This window comes from Pholis gunnellus (genome assembly GCF_910591455.1).
Source record: "Pholis gunnellus genome assembly, chromosome: 8".
Lineage (NCBI taxonomy): Eukaryota > Metazoa > Chordata > Actinopteri > Perciformes > Pholidae > Pholis > Pholis gunnellus.
The window spans coordinates 3,651,296-3,673,002 of NC_136534.1; the positions used below are offsets into that span (position 1 = coordinate 3,651,296).

At 44.8% G+C, this 21,707-nt stretch overlaps 1 protein-coding gene across 2 annotated transcripts in view; it reads left to right on the forward strand.

The window, feature by feature from the left end:
- Positions 1-21,707, forward strand: part of vps13b (vacuolar protein sorting 13 homolog B) — a 339,886-nt gene that overhangs the window by 127,651 nt on the left and 190,528 nt on the right. Inside the window, exons 20-22 of one of the 2 annotated variants that reach the window (XM_079164264.1) lie at positions 558-667; positions 3,671-3,833; positions 19,233-19,363. In XM_079164264.1, coding sequence (XP_079020390.1) covers positions 558-667; positions 3,671-3,833; positions 19,233-19,363 — 404 coding nt within the window. The remainder of the gene's footprint in view (positions 1-557; positions 668-3,670; positions 3,834-19,232; positions 19,364-21,707) is intronic. The other variant, XM_079164265.1, reaches the window with a different exon arrangement.

Consider the following 21,707-nt stretch of genomic DNA (forward strand, 5'->3'; position numbering starts at 1 on the left):
ATAGGATCCTAATGCATTACCTCAGGGCCCCGCTTATTGTTGGTGCAGATTATTATTTAAGAGTAAACCAAAACCCAGAGAAGGTCTCGAGTTTCATAGAAATGTATCAAAAGAAAATGTTATTCTTGGCTTATACCACTTTGAACGGCGCAATTGAAACAAACTGTGCTCCCTTTGCCGCGCTCCGACGAGCAGCCTCGAAACCCACCGGCAGGTCGACGGGAGAGAGGAACAACCTCACGCTTCAGTCACCTTACATTGATTTCAGTGATCCGTATCGATGTGCCTCCAATTCTGCAGAAATAACCGCAGCGGCAGCATGGGGACATTTTTGACGATGTGATTTCAGATTAATTCTGCGCATCTCTTGATAAGGATCCTATTGAATCAGCTGTGTTGATCACTGAAGTGTAGTATTGTCTACCGTTCTGGTGATTTTGTACTTCCTTTCCTATTCGTCTTACATTTTTTGTGGAAACGTACCCATCCAGTATGGGTTTCGATCGTCTTGGTCTGCAAACTTGCATTATTAAATCCTATGTGTCTTTTTTGTCCAGGTGCGGTCCTGCTGGTCAGTGTCCAGGGCATAGCGGTCAACGTGGACCCGGTTTTCTGCACGTGGCTGCTGTACCAACCTCACAGAGGGAGCGGCAGGCAGCAGCAGCAGGTACCCGATCCAAACGTCTCTTCCTGGCCTTTTGATTTGGAGAACGAGCAGCACGAGAGTCTGAAGGGAACATAAATGTCTCCCTCCCTACCCTTTCATTCCCTGCTACCTTTTTTCCCATGTGCTCTGCTCCCTGTCTTCCATCCCCTCTCTCTCTCTTTATTTGACAGGGGTCATGGTGATGGTTATGGACATTGAATTTCTCTGTGCCCACGCTACACACACACACACACATGCTCCGTTTGATTGCCTGGGATATAGCACAGGTTCGCCCCATAAAGGCACATGTATATATATACATGTAGTACATTAAAGTATCATATTGTAATACTTTCTTTCCTTTTTTTTGTTTTGTTTTAACAAGTTGCTCTGTTTCATGCCTCCTGCAATTTGGAAGGGCTGTCAGCGCGTGTGTGAGTGTGTGGGTGTGGGTGTGTGTGTGTCTGCGTGGGTGTGCGTGTGTGACAGACAGAAAGAGAGGGAGTTAATTGCACCAACTCCTTACTCTGGAGGTTATTGCTGTAAGAGGGTAAACAGATGTTATGAGTTGAACTGCTGCCAGTGTGAGCGATACACAACGCTGGTGTGTGTGTGTGTGTGTGTGTGTGTGTGTGTGTGTGTGTGTGTGTGTGTGTGTGTGGGGACATGTTGTTTATGTGTGTGGTTCTGTGAGCTCAGCTGCCTGTCAGGGCCACTCCTCAAGGCCTGGCCCGGTGTAGACCTTCAGCTGAAGGCCACACAGCAGCCTGTGAAGGACAAGGGGGAGAGGACACGGACTGGTGGGGTCAGGATGGCCGGGGATGACGCGGAAGAAGGACAGATGGACGAGAGGAGAAGGACGTGCATGTCCCACATGAAGAGAGGAATTTAGAAGAGCTTTAGAGGCTAGAGAAGTGTGTGTGTGGGGGGGGGGGTGACGCAACATAAAAAGTTGACGAGAGTGAGAAAGAGAAGTTGAGTAGAGACAGAAGTTGAGTAGAGACAGAAGTTGAGTAGAGACAGGCGTCACAAACAGGGAGACATGTGATAAAGAGATAGAGTACAGATATGTGAGGAAGGAACATATGGAGGGAAATAAAAAAAAACATGGGGGAAAGCACAGGACATCATAGAAGGAGGTGCAGAGAATGGAGAGGGATATTGAATTAAATGTCAAGCAAGCAGACTCACAGGCCCCAAATCCCAGAGGTAGAGGGAGATGGTTGGGGAAGCGGGTAATGAGGAGAAAGGGAATAAGAGGAGAATTTTTTTTTTTGAGAAGCAAACCGGCATTAGCTTTGGCTGTTTTCACCGCCCCTGTGTGTGTGTGTGTGTGTGTGTGTGTGTGTGTGTGTGTGTGTGTGTGTGTGTGTGTGTGTGTGTGTGTGTGTGTGTGTGTGTGTGTGTGTGTGTGTGTGGAGTTAGCTCATACTATGTCATCCATCAGGAATGAGCGATGGTCATTGGGTAAGGTACCTGCTTTTAGCATGGAGCTTTAAAATATTTTCCATGAAGTGTTCAAACTCAATTCGTTTTTTGTACCATTGAGTGTTCTTCCCCAACCAACAAAACAGTCATATGGTTTGTTTGTCTCTACAGTATTTTACTGTCATGTATTACCTGTAAATCAGTGTTTTATTATGTACTGCATGCTATGCGGGCAGTCTGCACAGCCACAAATATCCGTGTCAAACGGACACTTGGGTGTGGAAAGTAGGAATTTTCATACAGCTTCACTTATTTTCTGCTTACCTTTCACAATAAAAGCCCTAGACATATATACTGCATCGCTGCTTACCAGAGAGTACTCAGAACAAGATGCAACTTAACAAAATGTATTTTATTTTATTTTATTTCTTAAATGTATTTGTTGTTAAAGCCTCCAATACAGTGTTTGTGTTTGCTATGAGTGTGTTTGGAAGTGTCTTTCTGATAAGAGGATTTGAACACCCTGCAATCAGATCTTTAAAGGTACTCAACATGGAATCCTGATGATTTATTATTGAGGGAAGGCTCTCAAAATGGCAATGGCTGAGCCGGCAGCTAGGAGCTAACAGTGCTAACAGAGCTAACATTGTTTACCTGGGGGGACCGAGACAACGGCGTCGGTCAGGGCTGCTTTATCATTGGTAGCCACAGTATGAGTGCAGGCAGAGAGGTGGCAATTAGCTAGCCGGTGGGGCACAACAGGGAGACTCACATGCACTAACATGCACGTCCAGCCGGTCTGGCTGCATAAACAAAACACAGAGTAGAGAACTTCATCCTCTGCTCAGGTTGACATCTTTCCACTATAACTGTACATAGCAAATAGTCGTCTGCCGCTATGTTCGTGCTCTGAATCCCGTATAGTGAACTTGACTTTCAAGTCAAACGTAACTTTGTGCAACTAACCTACTGGCCGACAGCTTTTCATTCATCCTATGTTATGTTGCAAAAACCTCGTCATTTGGCGTCATACCACAGTCAGTAGTTGCATATACTAATGTAACCAGCCTTTGGGTCCCGACCCAGTCATTGAAAAACAGTGTGTGTGTGGGTGTGTGTGTACTCAGGCTGCAGTACATCATGGCCTGCAGCCTTGTGCAGCTGCATCATACCCTAGTGCTGCCTCTGGCTGATGCTAATGGGGTTTCCTTATTTCAGACCAACCTTCCACTCTTCTGTCTCTAAGCCACCTCACTGCCAGCCAGCCAGCCTGTGTGTGTGTGTGTGTTCGGCCTGCCAGCAGCATGGGAGACTGCTCAAAAAAAACACGGAGCTGTCACTAGTCCTTGTTGGTCTTGGAGGCCTCTGTTGTGTTCCACTGCATTTTTCTCTTTCTCTCTCTGCCTCCCCTTTCTGTCTTGCGTTGCATTGCATTATGCATTGTGTGTCCTGTTCAACCCACATCTTTGAAGCTGTCTAAAGTTATCTCTGGATCATGGCCTTACTAGCAGAACAACAATAGAACAATAAAAAACGTTTGGATAATTTGCACTCCTACACTTGATAAAGTTGTTTTCCTTTCTTATGGCCTCATAGGTGCTCAGTCATGCTGTGATGTCATTGCAGACTCCAGGTTCAGTCCCTCTGGCCAAGAGGAGAGAGGACGAGGCGTCGGTAGGGAGCACACCGCTGGCCAAACAGCCGTCCAATCAGGCGTCGGACTATGCCAGCAGCCCGGTCAAAACGAAGACGGTGACAGGTAGGTTTACTAACCCCAGGCTGAGCTGTAAGTTCAATATTGATGCTATTACTATGACATTGCATTGAGAGGTTCACACACATCAAGGGAACAGGTTTCTACAACATCTTCTCTCAAGTCTTTGTTTTCAGATGTGTTTTCCATAAAGATTAATATACAAACGAAAACTGCGACAACTGTTACTTCTCCCTTGATATATGCAATATGTTTCTATGTTTAAGGATGTGGTCTTTCAGTAGCGGAATATACATTTGTACTGCATGTAGCCCTGTTTCTATGCAATGGAACCATGTTACTATGATGTTACATAACACACTACAGCTCGCTGACACCTGAGTGAACCCGTTTCTCAGAGGACACCACATATCCAGGCATGACCTCCTCTGTTTTCCTCCTCTGGTAGTATTACTGTGGGCTCAGATGCCCAGAATAGATGAGTGGCTTGGCCGTTTGGAGCCTTCCTCGATGCCAGTTTTCCGCTTTTCTGGGACCCCCCTGTTCAGAGCAAACCCGTCCAGTGCGCACACACAGACACACACAGAATACATGTACATGTCAGCACACACGTATATAATGTACAGGCTGGTAGGTTTTATACTGTACATGTACATACTTGTACATGCCACACACAGACACTCACACACTCACACACTCATGCAGCATTGCTGTGGTCTGATCCTTAGATCCTTTCCAGAATTTTCCAAATCGGTCTCTAAGTAGGAAACTCTGAACCTTTTGGATGGAGATGGCCAGAGAGGGAGAGGAGGACCTTGTGACCGATGTGACTGCTTAGTGTGAGGAACAGACTGTGAAACACACCTACAGTATAAGCGTTTAGGTTAGTGTTGATGGTGGTAGGAAGGGCTGCCACCTCTTAGTCGACTAATTAGAATTTCATGCTGAATGACTTATTTCCAAGAAACTTATGAGCACATCTCTGGTAAAAACAAGATTTAAATGGGTGCTTTTGCATGATTGTTTTTGGAGAAACTCAGTTTTACAGATCTTTATCTTAAATAAACTAATCAACTAGCCAACAAAATTGACTGAGTATTGGTCGACTAGGAATTTCTTCAGTCAAGGACAGCCCTAGTGCTAGGACCAGTGGGCGAGGAATTTAGTTACTGACGAATGACCCTTTGCTAAGCCCCGCCCCCGCCGCTGCTCTGTCAAGCTGTCGGATCTATGTTACCATGGAGCCCACACTGTCACTAACTGCACTCCCTGAAGACATTTTAGATAAACAAAAAAGCGATTTGAGAGAGAAGCAGACAGAAGAGTCTGCAATATGTGTTTAAAGGATACATCCAGGATGTCAAAGATGATGAGATAAAGATAGAAGCTAAAGCCTACAGATCACAGAATAATAGTGAACCGCCACATCATCTGAGGATCCAGACAGAAGACAATGGAATTGTAAAGCCGTGTAGGTCTTTATTAATTGTTACAATTATTATAAAAAGCAAGAGCAGCATATGTTTCCATTCAGTATACCTTCAGTAGCTAGCGTAGCTTAGAAGGGCTGACGATAGTTAATGATGTGCTAACTTACTCTGCTAATGTTGGCGCCACTTACGTTACGGAGATATACGTCGAAACGTATATCTCCTCTCCGGGTAACGACTTTCACTGTTACACAACGTTTAACCGTTGCACAACGTTTAACCATGACAAACTCAAAATCCACTAAACCAGCCTGAACATGAAGAACATCTGAAACCTCTGAGAGTCTATGGAGCAGAGTCGGATAGTTGTCGGACCCTGGTCAGAGCTGGCCGATGCTACGCTATGATTGGCAAGTCTACGTTCCAGTGGGCGGGACTTAACGAAGGGTCAATTCATCAACTGAAGTGCAACATACCGTGTCAGTGGACATCAGGGATATTGTGGGGTGATAACAGAAACCGTCTGAAACACAAACACACATTACTGCACAGTAGACATGGATTCCTCCCTCCTACCTGGGAGGATGGCTGGAGCAGTCACTCTGTTAAGGAGCTGTCCATGACACGACACAGAGCCGTACTCACTGCAGAGATGGTTTTCATTTAATACTCATGTGGTGCATTTACAAACCTAATCGCCCCCCCCTCTCGTGTTCCCCTATACATATTTAATTAATGCGATCCGACCGAGCGTCTTGGCTGGCTTCATGTAACTGAATTAGTTACAGAGTCTAAAATACGAATAAATAAATACGTAAAAAAAAAAAGAAAGACTTCCCAGCCTCTACTGTTTGACTCTCACGGTGTTTAGGCTCCAAGTCCTCTAAACACTTTAACGGTTGAAACATTCTCTGCCAAAGCAGCGCAGTGAAGAGTCAGGGGAAATAAGCAAGAGGTTGTTTGTCTTTTTTTTCCTTCTTTTTTAAGTCCCTGGGAAATGTGCTCCCAACAGGAGTGATGAATCCCTGTTTTGGGTGAAGTCATCCTGTGGCCGTAAATAACATTGCATGTCTATGACGTCCCCCCTCGATGTCAAGTGTTTCGATAGGAAAAATGCTCCTTTGACATTTCGGAGTCTAAAAAAAGGCCATTAGGGCTGTTTCCTTGCTCGCTTTAAAAGCTCACAGCTGAAAGGTCACGCTGCCTTCCTCCTGGTTTTCCCTCTGTTCCTTGTTTCATTCAAAATGAATTCGGCACTAATGGCTTTTCCAAACCGCAGCATCTTTGCTTACTCACATCTCAACAGTATATTCTCTCATTAGGGGTCGTCAGTAAACAGTCACCTTGGCTCCAACGCTGCACACGGAGCGAAATCAGGCTGTAGCTCGTCAGCAACACTCAACTGAAGAGTACACTGGCCATCGATGTGCACGGCCTCCAATCCACCAGCTGTCTATTAGTGTTGCACGGTGTGCTGATACTAGAAAAGTATCGCAATGCCCCAATGTTAAAAACAGTACCATACCCAGCTTTATTAGTACTGACACTGTAAGAATGAGTGTTCTAATAAATGTTGTATTTATGAGTCGATTCAATGTTTGTGTGTGCGTGTGTGTGTGTGTGTGTGTGTGTGTGTGTGTGTGTGTGTGTGTGTGTGTGTGTGTGTGTGTGTGTGTGTGTGTGTGTGTGTGTGTGTGTGTGTGTGTTTATGTGTGTGCGCGCAGGCGTGCTTTGATTCCACTCACTGCAGGCAAAGTGTTGTTCTCTTATTTGCATACAATTTGAATACAAGTCCTCTTGCTGACCGTCCACGGCTCGTCGACAAAGCAGACTCACGGATTGAAACATGGCACTTAAGCCTAGCTGAGCGTTATGGGTTGTCTCCAAACTTATGAAGTAATACGATAATAACATAGAGGCTCCGTTGTCTGAACCAAGACGGGAAATTCTTTATTGGTCACACCTTTGTCAACGGCGGCGCATTAAGCCTCTGACACACTTTCCGCGACCGTGGACATCTGTGTTCTGTGCGCTCAAAGTTCCATTCATACTACAATTGAGGGCCTGCATCGGTTTTGGCCACTTTCCCAATCCAAGCTCCATCCCGGTTGGTAAAGGTAATGCTCACACCGTAAAGTGGTTTTGCCAGAAGTTCAACTCAATTTTGCTGTCTTTGTGTTCCCGTAACAACAAATTAGCCTATTTAGATGAGAGTAATGGCGCATCTTATCACAAAACAAGCATCAGCTTTATTATCTTCTTCTTCTTCTAAAGCTGGAGCAAGCGCAGTCGGCGTAGATCCTCGTGGCCCATCGGTGGATGACAGCATTTTACATCACACGGACACTTAGGCGTGAAAAGTAGGGATAGGGGCGCTTAAATTCACTCAGAGTTTGTTCGCCAAGATGCAACTCAAGAAAATATCTTACAGTACTGCTCGTACTTCTCTCTGCTGGGATCGAACCCGTTGTAAGCAACAGTGTGACAGATGTGAGTGTGTAGATGATCTAAATAAGGAGTTTGTCCAGTCCTGGCTGGATGTTACAATGTACGAACACATTATGGTTCAATAACTCCTGTTGTTTTGGGGCTTGGTTTCATACATTCATTGCTTACACTCCATTGCTTTTGGACTTTTATTAATGAAATCTAATATTCTATTACTTTTAATTTTTTACTTTTAAGTTTTAGGTTGAAGCCGTGGTATTGTGTGTATTTCTATCGAGATGGTATCGTGGCAACACTACTGTGCATCTCTGTGACTTGATGTCTAACTTCTTGTCTTTCTATCTGGGTAGCAGTCTGTTTGTCTCTGTTTTTTATTGTCGACTTTTTCTCTTTTCTTTGTCATGCTGTCTGCATTTGCGTCACTCTGTCTCCCACACAGGTGTTTGTAAATGACTAAAAACAAAGCCCATAAACTGGAATTTTAGAATTAACACAGTGCGTCGGACGGTGAAATGTTAAGTGGTCAGCACATGTGGGCTGAAATTGTGCCTCTTAGAGTGTTTAGCGATCTATTTGTATAAGGCATCTCATTGTTGGACTGCATTAGTTAGTTAGAAACATATACTGAGTCAGACTCATGCTCTTTCTTATCCAAATATTTCTCTTGTGAAGTGAAAACAAGACGTTGGTAACTAGGGGCTGGTACTGTATTTTGTTGAAATCCAACCCTCGGTGCCCCAACACTCTACGTTGGAATGGAGCTCGCAAGTAAATGAATAGCATCTTCGCTGGAAATGGCTGCGGTGTTACAGGAGGAGATGTAATGAAAAGTTACAAATTGTTTCCGCGAGCAATCAGAATAAGGAGAGGGCAGAGGCATTTAGCCCTTGTGGTTTCAATCATGGTGAAACAATAAGCCTCCCTGCAGTCAGAAGATCTTGATAGACTGCAGCTCAACACTGCAGAGAAGGACTTGGAGAACAGCAGGTATTCTGTTTCCTTCATCCTGGAACCACCTTATCTGTTACATTATAATGCATCCCTTCTGCAATTAATACTACTACGTTTCTCAGTATGCGAGAATGACCGTATATCTTGGTCCATGAATGAAAAATGTTCTTGGATTGTTGGTGATACTTGATATTTTTTTTTGGAGATTTGTAAATTGACTTTCTGTTCCAACTAATTTCTCCTATTAATAGATTGTTCCTGTGATTAATTGGAGGATGATAAACTAAATGTTAATTCCTCATACTCCCATGGGTTGGTTGGCCATGTTGTTGTGGATACTAGATAAACAGAAACACGATATGCAGATTGAGCTATCTTGGTTATTAGCTTCCTCTTGGGTAACAGTTGTGTAATGTAGAATAATGTGGGAAGAGCTGCTTGCTGAGGCAACTCAGGTAAAAATCCACCAACGCAGTCGCACATCAAAATGTATAAAAGCTACATTGGTCCACAGAGCAAAACGTATAGACGGCGGCCGGGATGACGTTCTTCTGTAGGCCAACCCAGGAAGTCAGCATTGCACTGGTTCCCTGGACAATGGCATTTTGGATTATTGCAGAAAGTAGGTGGCAAACAAATGTTGATTATACTTACATGAAGAAGAAAAAAAGCTAACGTTAGGCTATAAAGGAGCTCCACCACTGTCACATGACTTCACGTCATAAAGCTACATTACCCATGATCCTCAGCCATACTTATACTGGGACCAGGCGTCAATCTCCGGTTCTGAACAGTGCCTTAAACTTGCATTCTTTCTAATGGCCAGCAGGGGACGACTCCTCTGTTTGTAAAAAGAAAGTCTGGTTCTATAGAAGTCTATGAGAGAATCACTCTACTTCTCACTTGATTTACCTCAGTAAACATGAGTTAATGTTAATGTTCTGTTCACTGGTTGCAATTAGCCAAGATGTCGACGGCCAAAACGCCGAACTCAAGGCTTCAAAACGCTAGTCCACAAACTACATCTCCTTCTTATATATAGTCTATGATGCGGACGTAGCCAGCTTTACGCTAGCTGCTAATATTATAATAGAAGAGAACAGGCCAAAGAAACGTGGGCACCTCACAATTTTAGAGCAGTTATTGTGAAACCTCTCTGCCGTGGTCATAGGTAGCTTTTACACCTTTTGATGTGAGACTGGGTTTGAATCCACCCAAAAACGTAAATGACCTAAAGTGAGACTCATTAGAATGATGGTGAGCCAGGACTAAAAGACCAAAGGTCATGTGAATAACATATGTGGACTCTGTTAGGATAGATTTTTTCTCGTAAAGCCATTCACCTCATGAGAAGAGCTGCTGACATATAGCATATTATGATTGGAATTAGCCTCCGTGAAGATGATCTATTAATTGCCTTACCATGTGTGGAGCACACTGTGAATAAGAAGCTGGGCATTTAAACAGGAGGGAGATGATGGGAGCTCACTCTGGGTCCGCCCTTAAATCCAAGTTATTAGTTTATCATGCATTCCTGTGGTGTTTATACTGTTGACAGTCAGCTGTCTCCTGCTTTCTCCCGTCAGCACGGTGCGTTTCCTCTTCTAAAGCCATTTAGCTGCAGCGAGTGATCTGACGGATTTTTCAGAATCTATTTGTAATTGCTGCGTGTTTACCCCGGGACGTCCGATCCAGCTGTTTAGCTGAGATTGAATCGGTGAACCATGATGATTTACCAATGGGCAGAGCTGATGTGAATGCAGCTGAGAAATGACCGTTGTGTCTTGATGGGTCGTACTCTCAGCTGTGATGGAGCAAGCTTCTCAGGCAAATTCATAAATTGTATTTTTGTAAGAAATGAATTGAAATTAGGCAGCTCATTTTTCCTCTTTTGGAGCGGGTGCTTTTTTCTTCTTTTCACAAAATTACCATTTGGCATTTTCCTCGACAGCTCCAATGGGCTTGTTCTAACGTGATGACAAATAAACGTCCAGATATATGACAAGGCTCGGTTTTAGTTGCCGGCACATCATTTCTCTGGGGACTCTAAGGGGGTTTTATTTTTCAGTTTTCAGTCATCTATGTGGGTAAACAGAGGAGATATGTGCAGGTTTGTTTGCCAGTTGGAGTCAACACGTGTGCAGACCGCCACTCACAGCAGTGCATGGGGAGTAAACACATGAGACCGGCCCGGGCTCAGTAGCGGCAGCCGGCCAACTGGATTGCCACCGATGCTGCTGCTCAGCCGACCTTCAGGAGAACACGTCATCATGAGGCTCTAACAGGAACCACAATGCTGGTGTTTCATTGCAAATGAGTCTGACTGAAGTGTGCAACACAAAATATTGGCTTGGCTTTTTGCAACCAATGAACGGAAGTTACCATATTTGGACTGCGGAGGAGTCTAGTTTGTTGCACTTATTGTATTCGTATGTTTGTTTCTGCACTGTACGTTTGCTCTGGTTTATGCTCTTAGATGCTTGTTTAAAAAAGGAGATGCACTTTTGACTTCTGGTGACTAGTAGTTCTCATGAATACACTTATTGTCGCTTTGGATAAAAGCGTCTGCTAAATGACTGTAATGTAATGTAGAGACAGCGTGTACAGCTCTGGTAGCGACCTGTCAATCACGGTAAGCCCGCCCTTAAGCATACCCTGCTTCACGGTCTATTTGACTGTAAATGAACATCGTGCTGTATTATAGAAGACTTGAAACTAGAGATTGAGACCATAAACTCATGTTTACAATGTTTAGTAGAGTCATTTTCTCATAGACTTCTATACAACCAGAGGAGTCGCCCCCTGATGGACATTAGAGAGAATGTTAATTTTTAAGACACTTCTGCATTTGCATCACTTCAGAACCAGAAGATTGGAACTCACTGAAAAAAACAATACTTTGTACATTCCTCAAAAGATTCCTACAGAAACGGTATCAATTTTACAGTCCTGTTTCAACTTATTCCTCCTCCTCTAGAGTTTCACCTCCATGTTATAGTCCCCTCTGACACCCACAATATGTCCTCTGACCATGCATTAAAGTGGTCAATTCAAAAATAGAAGTCTGCATAGAAGTCCAGAGTGCGCTTGTTTGAGATGCCATTATCAGATTAAATGAGCCAATGTGCTGGATGTATGGAATATTGATATAGAGCGGTGTTTTGTTCCGCCCGATTATAAACTGGCGAGCGCGGCCCCTCTCTGTGCCTATTGATTATCATAGTTTTCCACTGGAGCTATTGATTTACCCGCAGAAATCACCTTGGGGAATCGCAGAACAAATCATAATCCGCTGGAAGAAAATCATTTTCAGAGCTTTTACAGCAGTTCAAAGCAGTTCAAAGAACAATTGCACTCGCTAGATGTCCCTGCTTCCAATTGGCCACTTGAATGCATGCCTAGCACTTTTATGATGTAAAGCGAGTGTTATGTTGTTTTGTTGCCACACTCAGCCTAGCTACAGTTTCGCAGCAATCAAGGGGGGGACTTTCCTGCAGGCTTTCGTAAGGTGCCTGTTAATGTGTAGGCAAATGTACAGAGACACGCAGGGCCAGCTCACCGCAGATCACTTCCCCAGAAAGCACTGAGGACAAGGTGATATCATACTGGGGGTGGTGTGGGTCTGCCCGGCTCAAATCTCACCACCCGTATCCGCTCCGACTCCATTTGGCAACAAGATATTTCACTCTGCCTCTCTGCCTCTCTGGTTTTGGTCGCTGCACACATTAAATATACAGGGCACATGTTACTAAACGCCGCCGACTCTCAGAACCCGCGTCGGCTGAACTGGAGCGAAGCCAGTTCTGGTGGATGACAGCGACTTTGAACGCAGCACATGGTAACATATATTCTAGATATGTTCATGTGACTAAAGACACACGTCTGCAATTAAGATTGGCTCTCCATCACATGAGGAGTAATGTTTCTTTTTGAATACACTTACATTACAAATACTGGTGTGTTTTTGTGCCTCAAAATTCTCCTTTTTCACAATTGTATGGCTCTGGTTAGCATTTATAAAAGCTAATATTTCTGGTCAGCCCATCAGGGTTTGTTCTGACTAATTATCTGGTGGATAGACTACACTGTGTGCACAATTATTAGGCAAGTTGTGTTTTTGAGGATTCATTTTGTTATTGAACAACTACAGAGCTCTCGGTCAACCCAAAATGTTAATAAACCTCCAACCTGAATATTTAAGAAAGTAAAAGTGAGGTTTTGGCTTTCTTAGGATAATATCTGTGTGCTCACAATTATTATGCAGCTAAATGAAAAACGCAAGTTTTCCCGTCTCACTTGTTTATTTTCATCTGTTAAAGTGAGAATAATAAACAAACAACTCAAAATTTACAAATAAACATTTCTGACATTTCAAAAAAGAGAAATCAGAGACAGTTAAATCTCTTTTTTGAGGAAAAGAAGCTGCCTTAAAAGCTGTGCACACTAATAGCTGCTCAATAATTGTGCACACATAGATATTCTCTTAAGAAAGCTAAAACCTCACTTTTAAATATAAACTACAACTTTCCTAATAATTGTGCAGGCAGTGTAGAGGCTGAGGTCTTTGACCATTAAACGCACATCACAGGTTGTTTGAACCTTGCTTACATCATCGTTGTTTTTCTGTGATTATCCTTCACAAGACAGCGACTCCGAAAACAAGTCAGCTCTCCTCAGTCTCGAGGTCGATCTCTGTCTGCCCACACAATTACACCACAAATTGGTTCACATAAAAACTAACCCCTAAGTATTTTTCTTTATTCGTCTCTAATGAATGTTCTCGTTGGCAGCGCGTTTCTGATTGAGAGCTTCCCCGGTCCCGAGCTTCTCATTGTTCTCCAACATCTACCAGAGTAATGATCTCACTGGCTTTGCTTTTCAATCCTAAAATTAGCCCTGAGAACATACTTCTCTTTGCTGAGAAACTTATCCTACGGACCTGGCCACGCTTGTCAAAGGTTGGAAGGGGGACTGTTGTCTTAGTTCCTGTCTGCTAGTGGTCTGGATGATGGGATTAGATGTAATTGTGCTGTCTATTGGGAGCACCACAAAGAGAAAGCGAGACATGGAAACATTTGCATTGTTCAGTATCAGTCCGCGAGGTTAGAAGACGATGTCTGGTGGCAGCCTCTTCTGTGGGCCTCACAGAGACGTTTCACTACTGATGGCTTTGCTGTGAGCTCAACCCATAGTGCGCCAGCAAGAAGGTTGGGAACAGGAAAGAAAGTCCAGGTTTCATGGTTGAGAGACTTATATTGTGGAAGGACATAAATCAATATATTTCTGGAGAAAGAAAGGAACATATGCATGCATGTACACATGTTTAAAGAGAGAGAGAGAACTGATGAGAGGACTTCAGGCAGAACCACACAGTCATACATAACTACGATCCGAGCCCAAGTAGCCTGATGGAAGTCAGGCAGGTTTTTATTGGCTGCTGTGCGCTTTTCAGAAGGGGATAATATTTTCATTGTGGAGTTATTTATATAGTTTAATTTTTCTGGTAAAGTCAATGATTTATCAAGGTAATGATGGTTGGAGTGGGGAAAGAAAACAAGAACGAGGAGGAATAATGAGATAGCCCCCCCCGGCCTCTGCACACCGATGAGCCCGTGCAAACCTCTTCCCCAGGCTTCCAGGACCTTCTGTGGGGAATTGATTTGTCCTCTCTTTATTATCCCTTCTCTGCTTTTCACGAATGATAAGGGTCTTAGCTCTCTGTGGATGTTGGCTGTGGTTTTTGGGGCTGAAGTGAGAGGAGCAGAGAGGGAAGTTGGGGTGGATTAGTGTGCAGTCTGGAGGGGGCTTGGTTCAGATGACCAAGGACCAGGGGGGGTTGAGATGATTTCACAAGGGATGTTTCAAAAGGGTCGCAGTAGGAAGACGTGTCTTTTGTTTTCATTCTTTACATGTTGTGTCGTGGTCTGGCTGGTGAAAGTTCTCTCCTCTCCCCTCTCTTTAGGATCTACAGATCTAGAGATTGTATAGGTTGGATAGCGATCCTCTTCCTCGCTTTTCTTCCCACCAGAGACATCGTTCTGTCTCCGCATGCCTGAGTTGAGAAGTCATCGCTCCTCAATTACCCTGACGGGTTATTAGGGGACTTCCTAAAGCATGGGGCGAGATCAAACTCTGAAGACGCTGCCCTCCTGCCTACCCCCTCCCCTCAGCCCCATCCCTTAGTCGGCCACGCCGCCACTTTTTTCCGCGCCGGCTTCCATAACCCTGTAACAAATGGAGTTGCGTAAATATTTAAACAAACAGAGACTCGCATCCAAAACAAATAGGCGGGCAGGATTATTAAAGAGCCCCATCGTTGATTCTGCATGCAGCTGTAACAGAATATACAACACTTCAACTCACTGTAAACCATTTGTAAAAGGGAACATACCAGGAAGATAGCAGGCGGCGTGGGGAAACGCAGAGATCCCTCCATGGGGCTGTTTTTTATGGGCGCCTTGCTCAACCACTTGGGAAGGACATATGGACGCTTTAGGCCGCCTGACTGTTAAGTCAGAGTGAATTTCAGCGTGTGTGTTTTGCTTCAGCGGGATTTTGTTTTTCGCCTTTAAAGAAACAGTTCACCCCAAAATCTAGAATACACATTTACCCTCTGTAGTGCAAATGATCCATCTATATTGTTTTTGTGTGAGTTGCGTTTTGGAGATATCAACTGTAGAGATGTCTGCCTTCTCTCCAATATAATGAGACTACATCAGGAAATGATATTTGAAAAAATCAACATTAATGTGTCTTTCCAGAAATCATGACCCGGTTACTCATGATAACGCACAGGCCCAGTTGTGAGCAGTTTCATATCGGAACTATTTTCTTTCTACCGAGCTACACCCTTGGCTCATGATGCATCTTTTTGGTGCCATGATCACCACAAGCAGGGTGCCACCTAGCACCATTAAATTGGAGTGAAAGCAGACATTTCTACAGCTCACACCAAAACAATCTAGACTGATGGATAGCGCTACAGGTAAGAGGACAAATGTGTGGCCAAGAGACGGGGCTCCGCGTCTCCCGACCCAGGCCGTGGGCTTAAATGACCCGGGCCCTTCACTCGCGGGGCGATGCGATGGAGCTGTTAAAGAGGATGAATAGTCACCATCAGAATTTTTATGGGGGATGGGACTGGCAACCCTGCACAGCAGCCGAACACTGGGAGAGAAAGAGGGGAGTGGTGGGAGAGACTGAGAGCAAAACAGAGGAGGAGAGGGGAAAAGGAGGGTGTACGGTCAGACTTTGGCCAATAAGATATTAGCCTAATGGTCTCAGAGAGGGTGAAAATGAGGACATGGCTGAGATGGCACGAGACAGGGGGAATAACCCCACTTTAAGAGGACTCTCAGGACTTGTTAGGCCCGGGCAGGTTTAAGAGCTTTGGGCGCTCCTGTCAGATTTCTCTTTCATTTGAATTTCAACCTCTTGTGTTCTCTCTGTCTTTCTCATTCTCTGTCCCTGCCTGCCTCCCTCTTTTTTTTTTTTTTTATCCCCTCCCTGCAGAAATGGCGGGCGCCAAGTCACTATAACAAGATATGGCAGTTTCATTCCAAATAATGACCCCAGGATTAGCAAACAGAGTCCTGGAATGGTATTTAAAACAAAGCGGAGAGCAGACTGGCCTTGCATTGTTACTGCCTATGCTTTACTTTAGCACACTCTGATTGGTCCAACAGACTCTCTCTTGGGAAGGACATTCACAGTCTTGCCTACCCCCTAACGTTAGAAAGACTTTATTTCAGGTGAATGTTAGCCTGAAGGTCTAAAGGATTAGGGCAGTTACCAGTTTTTAGATGAAAAATGCAGCCAGTACCACCTCTGAGACGTGGCCACAAGGTCATATTATCAAGAACAGGGATGGTTCCTCTAGAACACCACTCAGATTAACATTTGAAAGGTGGCATTGATTTAGAACTACAAGGTTTAGGGTGTTAAAAGTTGAATTTAATAGTGATTGCTCCAACTGAAATTATTGGCCCAATTTCAGGCTCTGTGCTCGTATGTACACATGTATTAATACTACCTAATAAAATGAGTTCCACAGGTTTACGTGAGTGCACACCTCATATGGCACGCCACATACCTACTCACTCACGTAAGCTTGCATATTCACAATCGCACATTTAAACTCAAAATGCACAGAAGGTACAAGAGCCAAGTTACAAAAATTCAGAGGTGCACGACCAAGCCCGGAGCCTTCGTGCCCCACCGTGATTACGTCATTTCCTTGCGCCGGCTTCTCTACGGCGGGTATAAACGAAGCATTACGGTGCGTAATAGATTATTTGGCTAGATTGGAGGGACTTGGTACAAGTGCGTGTGAATGGGATTGATGTTTGGGGAATGTTTATTCTGTTGTGTGTTGTCAGGTCTGTGTGTGTGGATACAGTCTATGTTTGTGTTTGAATTCTCCAATGTTGTAAAGCGCTGCTTGGTTGGACAAAGATGTGTTCTGGGTATGGAAGAGGGGGGGTGGAGTGGGGACAACCAGGACACTGACGTAAGTAGCGAGACTGTGGTAACCACCAATATTCATTCACACACACACACACACTCACAACGGACTGTGTGCACAGACATTGATGTTAACGTGAGTGCACCCCAAAGAACCTCCACATGCAGATGCACCGCTCTGCAAGTCCAGTCCCTGGGGCTGAAGTCTCCCCCGGTCTAGACAGCCGGGCCACATGACAGAGACCGGCACCCACAGAGCTCTGTCACGTCTGTGTGGGTCCCCCGCAGAGCTGAACAGGAAACAGCTCTCTAATGCAGTGAGACAGGAATACTCTGACACACACACAGCCCCTCTATGACAAAACGCTATTGACAACCCAATGATATCACAGCGGTTTTGCGCAGCACATTACTCAGCGAAAGACAGTCCGTGAAACACAATCTGTCCTGTCAAAGTCAATTTCTGCCATGTGCGGCCGTGTGTGTGCATATTTAGTGAAGTATATAAAAATGTAGGAGTTGGTTGTGTACAAAGCTCACAGAAACAATGTGGTGCACCAATAAGAATGGGGGAGAAAAGTTAATTGGATAACATGGGTTGTCAAGAGAAAGAGAAAATACTGTCCGAGAGTCCAGACACTATGATCTCGGCTTTCGGTCTGGTTTCATCTTGTTGATCACAGAGACACACACACACACACACACACACACACACACACACACACACACACACACACACACACACACACACACACACACACACACACACACACACACACACACACACGTACCTGTGAGCTCAGTCACGCACTTGCTCCCACCCACAAGTTTTTAGGCAGGTCGCCACAGCGACCGCAAAACCACGTTCGGTAACCGTCCATCTCTGCCCCATTGCCCTGGCAACACGCTCCCGTTGCCGTGCCAACCCGTTGGGCTGTTTTTTTGGGAGCCGTACGGCCGTACGGCGCCTGAGGAGGCACTGCGGTTCTGGGACATTACTGCTGTTTCATGACCACTGTGGGATAGAGCATGCTGAGCAAGGCAGACCTTTTAAATGGTGGAATATGTCTTAATGTGTCTTCAGAGGGACTCCTTCCCTCACCTCTGACGCCTAATGGCTTTAACATCCACAGACCTCAGGCTAACCTGGTACGATGTGTGTTCTGTACAGACGTCTCTGTCCCGTCCATTTCCGCATCTGCGCCTCCCTTTTCTTCTCAGTTTCCACTTTGTCTGTGTCTTCTCTTCTCACAACAACTGTCTATTGAACACTTCGACCCTCCGGTTAACAGGGTTGGTGCAGAGCCCAGTCGGGGGGGTTGTTGCTGTGGGATTTGTGTGCTTGGCTGTTGCCATGAGTGTCAGTGCAGACAATCGACCTTCGTCTGGACCACAGCAGGCACACCAGGCCATGTCATGTCTAGGACACACTGTGTGCATGCATTCTCTCAGTTCCCATAGTTCCCTCTCCCGCTGTAGGAGACAAGAAAGCAGAGTGCCAACATTACCTCACCTCAATGAAGTGTCAGTTTAACATCGTATAACACGATACTGTACGCTGAATGAAAATAACAGTGAATTATGAAAGGAGTGGTAGGAGACCTATGCTCACTTTCAGGTCTCTGTGAACCTACTGTCTGTCAGAATATACCTCTACAGGTATATTTCAACACATCAGCTTTCATCCATGTTTACTTCCTGTCAGCTGATATGATTCAGTTCAATTCAACATGGCTTTATTGGCATGAAAGTTTCAGAAAGAAAACATTTTTCCTAAAGCATCAAAATACAAAAACACAATAATATTACATATATGGTATTATTATACATGCTCGTTTGAAGGCACAGTTTCTGAATACAGGTTGTGAGTATTTCTCCATGGATTATGTGTTTTAATACTTTCACAGTATTTGTTTAGCACTTAGTCCTGCCTTGTCATTAAAAAGACATAAATATAAATACAGGGTTAATGCAGGACAGTGCATAGTCTCATTTACCATATATTGATCTGATATAATATTGGGTTCTACAGTACTTCTGTGGTATAATACTCCCACAATACCCAGGACCCTTCATCCCACAAACAAAACTAATTCACAATAACACTACATAAACACGGTACTGAAGTACTTTTCTGTACTTTCTCCTCCAGAATCACGTCCCTTGTCCATACCAATGAAGGTGATGCCCGACACCACAGAGGAGTCATGGACAACCTCAGAGGAGAGAATGAAGGAGCTCATCGCCCAAGCCTGGGATGTTGTCAAACGCCTTACTCTGCAGGTACCAAACTACTCCCTGCCATTATTGTTGCACTCTGACTTGTGTATCAGGTAAGACCCATTTCCTTGGGATGGTGGGCCTTTGATGTAGCTCATCAGTCAGTGATAAGCAAGATTTCACTGCATCTAGTCCTTTTGGGGGCAGAGGAGTCCAGTGGCATGTCCCTATAGGACTGAGGGGTCAAGGCCCCGTGTCAACAAGAGTCCACCTAATCACATTCCTTTGCAGTCCTTTTGTATAATGACAATAACAAATCCTTGAATCCTCGGCTTCCCAATATCGTTACCACATTTCATTTTTGCGTTCAAGCATCAGGAAAAGGGCCAACTTATTGCTCTTTGACTTGACCTCATACAGACGTTATTGGCCGTCACACACGTCAGGGAGCAGTTTCACCTTTCCAAACTCCAGATCTACTTTAGGGACCATTAACCCCTCTCCCTGTCCTCCTGTTTCTCTGAGGCTCGGAGCTGTAGCTTAGTCCGGCCCAGCTTAGCTCTCTTTGTGGTTTGTGACCATATGGCTTCCAGGGACCTTTGTTAGCTGTTAGCCCATTAGCATGTGTAGCGTCTGGTGTCTCTTTGTGGCTGAATCTCTGTTTGACTGGCTGGCTCGCTGGACGTCCGTCCGTCTAAGTGTCTGACTGGGTGGTTAAGTGCTCCCATTGTGTGGACGCTCGCTGCGTCTTGACTGGACCGGTTAGCAGAGCCCACATCACAACCAGACCCATCTGAAATACATCAGGAAGTGCCGACAACCCTCTGACAGGGCTCCTCTTGATGCAGGACCAGAACGTCATGGTGTGTGCACATGTGTGTGTCCACGCACTCTGTACTCATGTGGTTCTGCACATTACTGATTGAGGATTATGGACATCTTTGTGTTACAGTAGGTTCATGTATGACTGCTGGTCTACAGGATGCAAACGTTACTGTGAAGTATTATTTTAGCATTTTTCTTACTCAAATATCCAGTTTTTTGTTTCTCACCTGTAAACATCAGAACTGTGTTAACATACTACACTGATCAGACCTGATCAGGATGCCTGCAGTACTTAACTATCCCACTGATCACTGCAGCATGGAAGAATTTCCTCCGTCAGCGCACAGTCAGACTCAAACAAGGCGATGGTGACGACAACCGACTATCATCTCACACATCACTACAGGGCTCATAACTTCACAGGATGCTGTTCTCATACCTTTTACGGCAGTGTGTTGTTTCTGCAGGCGAGTCATCACAGGAGTACACAGAAGTTTTCTCTTAACAGGGATACTCTGTTCCAGGGAAATAAACTAAATCAGTTTTTAATGTGAATACGGCTTTTGGGCAAGTTTCTTTGTGCATGTAAACAATAGCCGGTGATGCAGAGGTCCAACCAACCATTCTTAATTCATCTTAATTCTTATTGCTAGGACCACACAAACTGACGTCAGTCAAACATGAAAGGGGGCATGACGCATATGAACTGAAATAAGGCTTCAGAGCCGGGTCCCATGTCAGCCCATTGAGCTGTTTACAGTACTTCCACAAAAGTTAACTCAACCCGTTAATAGTTTGCTGAGTCCGTCATTGTCTCCACTTCCCTCTGTCCCCCTCGGCTGTGTGACCGGGACCACACCGCGTACTGCAGCAGTAATTAGGAAACAGTCTGTCCCGCTGACACGGGGGTGGAAGCGGACCAAGCCCGAACAACCCGACAGCTGGTACCCCGGGCCTTGGATATCCCCAAACTTAAAACCACTCCATTTATTTTAGTGCGGTGTAAACAGAATACCTAATGGCTCACACTTCTGCTGCACATGTGCCCAATTTGGCATGCGGGGTGCTCTCCGTCCTTTTTGCAGGGGGGGGGGGGGGGTTGAGCGAAGGCGGCGGAATGAGATGGGGGAGGGAAAAGTTACAAAAGTATTTATTATTCTACGGCTGCTGAGACCACTTTAGGCTGTTTAAACAGAATCGGGACACGTGATAGCTGGTGATTGTGTAAATTGTTTTTAAATTCTCATAGTCACAGCCATGATGCTGCGTGTGACATACATTCTTTAATACCAATGGCAAGAATGTTGAGGTCTTGCTGAGATTCTAGACTGCAGATGCAGATTGGGAAAGCTATAGTACACGAGGCTCACATTTTCAGCCATTGTCTGTTCTCATTTATTCCACCAGTGTCAGCAGTTCACAAAGAGCATAGAATGGAATAAAACACACTGTGTATTTTCATTTTGGAGTCACACATTTCAAGGTCTAATGCACTCTGCTGCATCATCCTTTATCTTACCTCAAGGAGCCTAAAATAAAAAAAGATCTGTGCAAGCAATTTTGTCCCACTGCCCTGTGCATT